General features: G+C 45.6%; 1 protein-coding gene across 12 annotated transcripts in view; it reads left to right on the plus strand.

Annotated features, from left to right (window-relative positions):
• The window catches only part of si:ch211-278a6.1 (SRC kinase signaling inhibitor 1), a 104,572-nt gene extending 93,929 nt beyond the window's left edge, over nt 1-10,643 (plus strand). For all 12 annotated transcript variants that reach the window (XM_048991754.1, XM_048991756.1, XM_048991749.1 and 9 more), the window contains one exon: nt 5,292-10,643. In XM_048991754.1, coding sequence (XP_048847711.1) covers nt 5,292-5,297 — 6 coding nt within the window. In that variant the 3' untranslated portion in view covers nt 5,298-10,643. The remainder of the gene's footprint in view (nt 1-5,291) is intronic.
• The last annotated feature ends 190 nt before the right edge of the window (nt 10,644-10,833 follow it).

The raw sequence follows: 10,833 nt of genomic DNA on the forward strand, positions 1-10,833 counted from the left end.
GTAGCTCCACTCTTTGTGTTGTGTTTCTGCTTCACGGTTGCATTGCACCTCTGTCCTCCACAGCAGACAGCACGTATCGGCTGCCTGTCTTCCTGACAGGACAATGAGAGCAACCAGAGAGTGCAACCATTTTGTCTGGGAGGGATTGTTATTCAACCCCCTCAGTCCTTGGGTAGGGATGTTTTGCGCAGGTGAGCCCTCTGGACGCACAGTGTGGCAGATGTCAGTCTGTCATCCCACAGGCAGCTTTCGAAAGGGGACCAACTGCAAACAGAACACGCGAGCTGCATGCAGGTCCTGTTTATGCCTAAGGCAAGCGACTCAATCTCTACTTGTATGTTCGGAGTGCCTCATAGCGGTACAGAAGCTCACCTGTGCAAGACCATTCAGATGCACTGAAATGCAAGTACAGGCAGCCCCCTAGTTATGAAAGAGTTCTGTTCCCTAAGTCTATCTTTAAGTCGAATTCGTAGGTAAGTCAGAAAAATAGTAATATGGTTCATAATAATAATAATTATGCAGTAATAATAAAAATATATATGGTACTGTACTCAATGTCGAGCTGACACACTACTGACGCCGTGCAATATTTTCTCCAGCGTCACAACGTAATGAGTGCATTTGTTACCATTTAACCCAATTTTTTTTTATATAACAGTTTGTTCGTAAGTACGAGTCGCCCATAAGTTGGATTCTCTTAAGTCAGGGACACCCTGTAACTTGAATTCCAGCCAATACCAGTTATTAGGCCTGTGATGAGCCTGAGTTGTACACTGGCAAGGATCTGTAGTTTTCAGGAAAGGAGCAACATTGTTCCTCTTTTACTACCCGGGTCAAACATAAACGCTTCCTTGATGTTTAGCAATGCCTGTTATACAGGTCGGTAGTTTGTATTTGTCTTTATCATGTCCCAGTTTTCCCAGACTAATGACCAGTGGATCTCAGAGATCTTCTCCCTTCAGTTACTCTTGTGACGTGATTCTTCGCACTGTATGACTCATTTAGTGCAGCACTCACCACAGATTTAGATGAGTCTTAGTTGATCTCAAAGGCTAGGATTAATTGCCTGATCCCGAACACCTGGAGGCTGTGTGTGAATCCTCATCCATGATCCACCCACCACTATCAACCCAGTGAAACAACTGCACCAGGTCTATTCAAGTCAAAGGTCCTCCAGGTCCGAGCCCTGCTGATTTCCCGGCCTTCCTTTACCTGTGAGCCAGGTGTGAAGCCTCTGACCAATCAGAATCAGTAACTATTAAAGTAACTGCCTGGGAGGACTGAAAACAAGGCCTGGATTTGGAATCGTGGTCCTGATTTGAAGAGCCCTGCTCTACGGCGATCAGAAAAACAGAATGATATGGTTAAAACAACCATGAACATGGAAAGAACTACATTTAAGTCTCAAGAATGAGTGAAGGTGATTAGGAAACTACCACTTTAAGGAACACTAAGATAAGAAGCCCTGTTCTGTTAGCTACACATGTAGAAAACAGGACTCACTGGTCATAGATATCATGGTGTCTAGCTCTGTTTTATGGGAGCTATTGAAGATAGGACTCATTGTGGTAACTCTTGCAGATTACTGATGTACAGTCAGCCCTATTCTTCTGACAGTCTTTTTTATTCTCTACATCCTTTCTTTGGACATAAAAGACTCCTAGAATTCCAAACACGGATATAAGAAGCATTTTCTAAAACTATGTCTCATCTCTTCTGCTCCGGCTTTTCATTACTGTATTCCCAGTATTGAGATTACGATTTATCTGCAGATTCTTATGCATGTAATTAATTTCATATTAGTGTAATTGCAGTTCACACCAGACACATTCTAGAGCTCGGGAGTGATCACTATACTTGAAGTATGCAGGATGCGTGCTCTACTTCAGAATGGATCAGTTTTGCAGTTTTATCCAGCTTTCCCAGCATTTACTGTGTCAGTTCTGGTTGATGTTCTGAGTGACGCTTGACTTGTACCATTGAACTCTTTGCGCAACTGCAGGTTGTGGTTTGTGCGACAGCTTTCATCTGCAGACCCTGAATTACTAGTTCCCTTTTTTGTGTTCTTGGATTGGTTCTTGAAGGTCAGTCCGCTTGGTGTAAGAGATGTAGCGCATCGCTGGAATATCATTGTGAGCAGATCCACGTTTGTGGGTGTGAGATCCTTCTGTTGCGATGTAACCCACACAGTCACCATTTAAGAAGCTATGTGCATTTGAGAAAAGAGGGTCAGTCAGTCCTCAGGGCAACTGGGGGTTAAGGGCCTCGCTCAAGGTGCCCAATTGCGACATCATTCTGCCAACCTTGGCTTTAAAGCTGTAACATTCCTATCACAGGCATACTGTCCTAACCCACTGAGCCACACCCCCCATTAAGCCACCCCAACCCCCCACTAAGCCACACCCCCTACACCCCATGATTTCACTCTCAAGGTCAGGCTGGAGGTTAGGGAGCATGTAAGTTCCGCCCATTTTTTGCATTCTTTCAGTTTTATTCCTGGATGCTATTGCACTACAAGAGCAGTTTGCGGGGGGAGGGGTTGGTGGGTAGAGAAGACGGGGGGGGGGGGCATGGGAGCATGTTTTCAGATCATTGTGTTTGTGAGAGGAGTGTGTGCCGTAGAGGAAGTGGGGTGTTATCCAGGCCAATAGGGTGGAATAAATTGCAGGGATGCTGATGAGCAGATCCGTCAAAGCTAAAGGAGCAGCCCCTCTGAGCGTGTGGCGGGATTAGAGTGGCCAGGTGGTCCTGCTGTAGCGACATGTCGTCGCATGCCCTGCGAACATCCCCGGAGGTACAGCAGTGCATGTAAAGCGAGGAGGGAGTCAGAAATACCGAAGGCGCAACAGGAAGGACACCCAGAGGTTAACTGCAATTGGCCACGACTGCTACCCGCGTGTTCAATAGCGCGGAGACGCTCCTGTCATCTCTACAGCCTTGCCGCCGATCTTCCGGCGCCTCCGGTGGCGGCTGTAATCAGAATCGGGCTTTTTGTCATTTATCTTCGTGCCTGTCGTCACAGTGGCATCGCATTCTTTCCGTAATGAAAGGTGATTCGTTTGTTTACTTTCGTTTCGCCACGTTTGTTTACCCTGTCCTCATTTTTTGTCCATCCGAATGAAGGATGGGGGTGATTATTCAGACAAAGGTGTGGAATATCATCCCTGACATTGATATCTATCTATTTTTCAACCTTGATACAATGCAAAGAGATGGGTGACACCTCTGCCTCTGTCTGGATGAGCCGAATCACTTTGCGATGACATACAGTCCTGTAAAACGTCCTAGACTGACATTTTGCATTAGGGGTTAGATCCTCATCTGCCCTGTAATGCGGGGGGGTCGTCACCCCCTCTGCATCATATCTTGTTCCTTTGTTTTTTCCATGCAACCAAGTGAAAACCCAAGGAATAGATCCACTGATGCAGAAGATCTTCACTGCTTCTCTGGCTAAACTAAATCCTTTATAAGATGTGGTGCACTGCCTATAATTATGTACAGTTGCCCATGGACTCACCAAGCACTGTATTTGTGAGACTGTGCACGTAAGGTCCCTCACTACCACATTTTCATGGACATCCACTCAGCTCATGTGATTTTCTTGTGTCTTTCATTTCTGTGGAGTGCGAGTAACTGTGATTTTCTTCATATGCTGGTGAAAGACAAGTATGTGAAGAACTTTCCTTCTGATGCTTGTTTTCATTTAAATTAATCATAAGCCATGGAGAGATCTCATTAAATATATACATAAATAAATAATATTTATGTACTCGTTGTCTAAACTGATTTTCTACAGTTAGTACACAGTTCAGAGCAAATCAGTGCATTCATGTCTCAAGCAATAATAATCGATGGCTTAGCTAAGGTAAGTAAGGAAGCGCTAGAGAAATTGTACATTAAAGTCTATTCTTTGGGACGTTTATGTTCTGAACTGTCAAAATAATGCCTAAGCAGGATTTTCAGTGTTTGTCATTAGGTGTGTGTAGGGTGTAACTGTGTAAACTGTGTGGATTTATCTAATTGCTTCTAAACAGAATTTGTTGTGTCTTTGCTGCTGTCAGTCTGTCTGGTCTACGGTGTAGACCACCTTTCTCAATGGTCAGACATGGACAGAATGAAGACTGTTACCCCAATCCAAATTGTCCTTGTACTCACAATTGACAATAAAGGTCACTACAGCCTATCAGTCAATCATTTAGATGGGTCTGTTAATACTTCTTTATTAAAAATTCTTTTGGTTAAAGATGATTATGACAGCCTGGGTGTAGGTCTGCATTCGGTTATTGGCAAACGAGTAATATTATAAAACACTGTGTTCAAGCACATTTTAGCACATCGTTAAGGTGCCAGATCACTGGCGAGATTACTTTGTTTGGTTCAGATGGCTGTCTGCGTTCCTCCCTGCCATCCCTAACAATTTTATAGACCTGTAGCTGAGTGTGCTCCTCTTCTAGAACACCACTCTTTATGAGTTTGTTTTCCCTTCGGCCCTTATTGCAGTGAAGACGCGCAGCTCTGGACTAGATAAATGATGCCTCTCGCCTCTCCACACATTAATGGCTTAAGTCACGGGTGTTCAGTCTTACCCGCAAAGGGCCGGTGTGTATGTGGGTTTTTGGGGTAACCTTTAGGTCAGCTGTTCACAGCCAGGTGTGAGGACTCTTCAGCCAGTCAGTCCTCTAATTAGTAATCTAATTAGGGAATCGCAGCGAAAACTGGCACACACAGCGGCCCTTTCTGGATAAGATTGGTCACCCCTGGATTAAGTCCTGGCAGTGTGTTAATGCAGACGTTGAGGGAGATGTCACCCCGCACCTACGGCGCTGTCATGCCGAGACCATCACAGAATGTCTAGGGCTCTCTGCTTCCTCTGACACCAAAAAGCAAAAAAAGGCAAAAGCCACGGGGCCCCCTGCTGGTCTGAGGTGGCACTGCAGTGGAAGAACTTGCCTGTTTCACATTTACATCACATTGCCGGCGACATGTGCAGGAGCATCGGAGGATGTGTTGGAAAATGCAGAACGGATTGCTAGAGGCTCTCCGGTTTGGTGCTCTACCATTGCATTTTTGGAGATGTTAAATGTTCTGTTGGGCTTTAGTAATTTGTGTGATAAATGTTCAACACACATGCAATTTCTATCCTGAATAACTGCTTTGTGCTTGTCCTTTTTTTTGTCCCCTGCTTTGACCTCTCGTCATCGACACCGACGCCCTTCACCCTGTCATCTGCCCCCCTGTGTCGCCTACGTCTGGGGACACCCTGCAAACACCCGTCACTCCGTGTCCTGCAGCAGTGAACAGCCCAACTCACCGTGCTGGTAACCCCCCCCCCCCCCCCCCCCTAGCAGCATCACACGTCTCCAGAACTGTCTTCTCCTTCTCCACTGGGCTGCTGGTTTTGGCCTGCCTACCTAACCCCAACCCTCCCCCCCCCACTTTAGGCCGCCTGTACAAGTGCTCACTGTACAGTGTGTATGTGTGGAGGGGGGTGCTTACGGTGGCCCCCTCAACCTTCCAGACCTGCAAGACCTCTCACCAAAATAACTACACTACTCTTCCTGTTTTTACCCTCTGAAATCCCCACCTTCTTTCCCCTCCTTCATCGGAAACTGTGCCTCTAGGCTCCGGGCAGCAGTGGTAACGCCTCGGGGCCAGTCCTCTCCGGCACAAGAGCCACCAGCTTCTCTGCCCCCCTGATGTCCGCCTTCGCCCAAAAGGGGGCACCATCCTCCCTGTCAGTCTCATCACATCATGCTAAGGCGCTGCTCGCCGGCATTTCTGCCTCCAGCCGAAGCGCTGAAACCCTGTTGCTCTCCGCCACCTTATGGCACCATCATCTGACCAAGGAGCGGCGACCTTCCTCTGCCCCACTGTCACTACCCAAGAGCCACCGGCCAGTGGCCACCTCCTCGTTGCCCTCCTCCTCATCCACCCCGTCTCCATCGGGCCTCCAAACTACCGGCCGAGGTGTACTGTACTTCAGCCACGGCACCTACAAGGAGCAAGAAATGACGACCCTACGTAAGCCTATCCCACAAGGTGGCACACCTTCGAGCGAACTGTGAGGGAATGAGAAGATCAGTTGGGGTTCCAGTAAATACCAAAGTAACATCAGGTCACCTACTGTGCTCCACTTTGGTCAGGCTGGCTGCAACAACTTGGAGAAAGGTCTTGTTTCCCCACCCTCATACACGCTGGTCCTGGGAACCCCCATCCAATCAAAACGCATCGCAGGCATTCTCAACATAACTCAGCATCGCCCGTTACGCCTTCAGGAAGAGCCAAAGCTCCACCAACTTTGAGTCCCAGCGTGCACCGTGAGTCCCAGCGTGCACCGTGAGTCCCAGCGTGCACCATGAGTCCCAACGTGCACCGTGAGTCCCAACGTGCACCGTGAGTCCCAACGTGCACCGTGAGTACCAGCGTGCACTATGAGTCTCCGCTTAGTGATGCTGGTCATTTGCATTCAGACTCATTTCAGTCCAAGTCTGAGGCAGTTTGTACTCGTCCTTTCAAAGCAGTGTCTAGTCGTCTCTGTACTGCTCCGCCTGAGCCTTGATCTTCTGCAGTGAAGGCTGGCTGTGTTTTCTTTTCTTTTTGACCTGGCCATGTATAGCCTAGAACAGTGTTTCCCAACCCAGTCCTCAGGGGGACCCCCCCCCCTCCCCATGCCAGGTATTTGGAGTTCTTGGCTGGAAGCTGGGAACAAGCAAAGCTGTAGACTGCTGCTGGTCCCCAGGACTGGGTTGGGAAACACTGGCCTAGAAACCCAGACCGGGGAGAACCACCATTTTTTTTCCATCAGTGCCAAACTTCTCACAAAAAAAGAAACCTTATTTCTGTTTTCTAACTGTGAAATGTACTGTAGATGTGTGCAATAACAAGGTTGTAAAATGTCGTTTCTGCCAGTGTGTCCTGACACGTCTTATTTACAGGAAAACAAAAAGAAAATTGGTTGAAGAGGAATGACTCGGGGCTAGTTCCGGACGCCATGTCACCCGTGGATGTGCTAATGCAAAATGGTGCTACACTGCTGTACATGTGAATACATTCGCCACACGGTTCTGCACTGGCAGACTGAGTACCATTTTACAATCTTTACAGTACATGGACTCTTACCTACGTCTGGAGTGTCTGTCTCTACTTATTACAGCTCGCTTATCTGCACACTGTACAGAAAGGGAGTAAGAGCAGTCCCCTTTTGCTATTAAAGTGTCAGTAGTTTCAATAGAAGTAGATGTAGACTGCACACATAGGGGAGTCTATGCTGTATACCCTTTCAGCTTAAACTGTGTTGTGACTAGACGAAGGGGAGACACGTCAAAGATGATTTGAGTTATGTGCAATATTTACGTTTCTATTGCAACAAGCAAAACAGATTCGACTTAAAAGCACAAGCTATAATACTTGTATTCACAACTGTTTTGGGAGGGGATATTTTAGATATTAGATTGGTCAGACGTTTTCCGACGTAATCTTGAATACTAATTAGTACTATCGTTTGTGCTAATCCTGTGTGTGATGTTCCCAGATCGCGCAGTAGCGAGACCATGTTATACCAGCATCCTGCTCTGGTTTTAGTTTAGCAGCAGGACGCCCCGTCCAAAGCGCACAGGTGTCTGTGCATTCAAACCCCTTTCCTTGTGCATTCTCCAAGCCCTCCATGCGTCCGCCTGACAATTACCATCCCTGCAGCGCTCATCGGTAGCAGGGTGTCTGGGTCTTGAACTGCAGTTCTTGAAGGCTCTGTAATTTGAAGATGCTGCCCGTTGAGGCTGCGTGGACACCTGGCGAGATCGTCCGAGAAAGGGAGGGTAGTAATAGGAGACTCTTTGACAGCTGTTAGATTGGACATAAATTACAGAATTTAGCTTTTACATTGAGAGATGCGCGGTTGCATAAGGTTTTCGTCGGCATCGGGCACTGCACTGATGCTAAATGTTCCCGCCGGCACAACACTGCCCTCTGGTGGCTCAAACCGCACTGTGCAACTTTGTATTGGCTCGTTAATTTTCAGAGCAATTATCAGTGTTTTAGGGATATAAAAATGCGGCTCTGCTTTCCACTAAGCAAGAGCACAGCGTCGTGTTCTTTTCACGGCCCCGTAATTTGCGATGATTGGTGAGTAATCGCTTTTCTTTGAACTTCGTGCACAATAGCATAACTCCTGATCGTTGTTAGCGTTGCATTCCTGACGTCACTCAAGGGCTCTCTTCTCACTGTAAGAGCAGAAATAGTCTGAAGCTTTTCATCAAACACTCCACATTTATTTATGTTAATAGATACACTGGCGAAAGTAATTAACCGTGGTGAGAAATGGATAGTGAGTTTAAATGGAGGACCAGCAGCACTTAAGACCGTCTTAAAAGGTTTGCTGTGGCATGGAATCGTTTTCGGGCAGAGCAGATGCGATAACGGTGACAAAGCGTTCAGGTTCAGAGAGCACAGTATCATAAACGGGCTTCTTTACGAAGACTCTCAGCTTGTGCCTTCATCCATAATACAGGGTCTTTCTATGCTGTCTTTTAGGATGAAAAAAATATGAAACTGGGGTTCTGCAAAGGAAAAAGAAAACCCCCCAATCTCATTTCACACGCATTACGTACATCGATGACTTGTGTTTCATTTTATTTTCGTCCTGGTTGCGCTCTTCACTCGATTAATAGAGCACCTAGCCACAGCCCACTCTCACTATAACCTGTCTTGCCCTTCTAACACCCCGAGATTCAACCATACTTAAACTCTTCAAGTCTTAAGACCGGTGGCAAAAGGATTTTTTTTTTCGTCAATAGTCACAAGTCAGTATTTCTATTTGTTTGAATTTTCAATTTCCCTTCAAGTTCATCGTGGAACAGATAAGTCGTTATATCAAAGTAATTAATGACAGAATAGATTATTTAAATAATTGAAATTATAAAGCAAAGTACACATATATAAATGTATAAATACGTCTTTAGTGAAATGTTGGTGTATGAAATTACAATGTGAAGAACAGCGTGAAACAGATATAGCGTGTAAATGACATCATCTTCTATTTGCTTTTTATATAATTCTTTTGTAATTTTTTTTTATTCTTAAAAAATATATATGTATATATATCATAACTGGAAATTATTTTATCCACAAACAGAACATTTTATATATTGAGTTGAATATATATACTATGTACATATATGGTATAGAATTGAACCATGATTGATTTTCTGATCTACCGGATATGCAAGACTGGTCTAGATTGTAACTATATGAATATCTTTTTAATTGTATTTCATCAGGGTTTATAATGTCAACCATGATTGAGGTTGTTTTTTTTTTCCTGGTTGCATTTTTTTTTAATTGCTGTTGGCAGAACTGATTCTGTAGGGTCCGCATGCAGCCCAGCAGTGGGGGGTGGGGGGTGTCATGGGGATTCTGCAAAATGCAAAAGTGTTAAAGCTGCAGAATTGCATGTGGGCCACTGAGCTGCACCTTGCACTTGCATGACATGCAGGCGCCACAAAAGATGTCGGCTTTTACCGCCGAGACCAGGGGAGGCTGTTTTAAGAAGCTGACTGACATCTGATGAACATTTCCTGGCCTGTAGATACCATCGGGCTTCAGGGCCCTGGAGAGTCTCCACTGCCTTCCCTAACCAACACATTGTTCATCACTTAAATTAAGGCTTTGCCCCCCCCCCACGCCCCACCACCACAAATACCCCCTTTTTAATCATGCTACAGTTTAGTATATAAGAGACCTACTGTAGCGTCCTGGAAAGACAGAGAGCACAAGCTGAAGGTCCCACCCCTGCACAGCACAGTCCTGTGGGCACTTTTTAATTTATTTATTCATATACAGAATGTCAGAATGTCTCACATACCAAATGGATTGATTAGGCTGTACCAGGCTTTGTATGTTTGGGGGCTTTGTCAAGGAGCTGACAGCACACTTCATACCCCCAGAGAAGGGTTAGGTATTACTTCAGACATTCCTGCTATCTTTGGTTATTCCCAGCGCACAGGATCCTGTGTGTCGTGTCCCATCTGAAGGTTGGATGTGTGGATGTTCATGGCATCAAAAAAAAAAAAAACGTAAAAAAAAACTTGTGTAAATAGGATTCTTAGAGTGTCCACAAGATGGTCTCATGTCCAAAATGTTGTCAAAAAGTGGACGAAATCTTAAATAAATTATAATAATGCATGTATATTCTCAATCGCACGGTGCAGTTGGAAAATGTTGTCTTTGTTTTGTAAAAGAAACTAACGTTGACCTCAAAACATTTATTATACTATAGCAAATAAAAAAGGTTTTAATTGGTCCATGTCTGTGATTCAGGCATCTATTACTGTAATACTGGATAATGAAATTGTGTAAAGGGAAGACTGTATTCACACAGACAGCAAAGATAGTTTAAGAGTTTCCACATAAACCATCCAGTAATAGTGTTGTTTTTTCCCCTAGGGAGTGACGCTTTCGTTTGTAGGATAGAATAATAGCCGAACAGCAGAGTCAGATACACTGATGCATACTAACAGTCTAACTGCTCCGTGTGGACCCCCTGATGTTACCGTGGGAACCGTGTCTTTTGTGAGAATACGGAGGCTGCTTTTCTTTTGTACATACTCGCTGTGTTCGTATGACAAATAAAGTTCAGCTCTCTCGTACGACCCGGCTGTCAATTCTTCAGCGTGAACGAACCGCGGGGCCGCGGGATCCTGCGGGGTGACGCGCACGGCAAACACGCACCTCCTCCAATCGCAGGCTTCGGTTTTCAGTCCACGGCTGTCGAGGATCATGGGAAATATGCGATTTAACGACGGTACGAGCATCGCCTTCCGTCGAGACGCCGCTGAC

The sequence above is a fragment of the Brienomyrus brachyistius genome, chromosome 22 (assembly GCF_023856365.1).
Source record: "Brienomyrus brachyistius isolate T26 chromosome 22, BBRACH_0.4, whole genome shotgun sequence".
NCBI classification, from domain to species: domain Eukaryota; kingdom Metazoa; phylum Chordata; class Actinopteri; order Osteoglossiformes; family Mormyridae; genus Brienomyrus; species Brienomyrus brachyistius.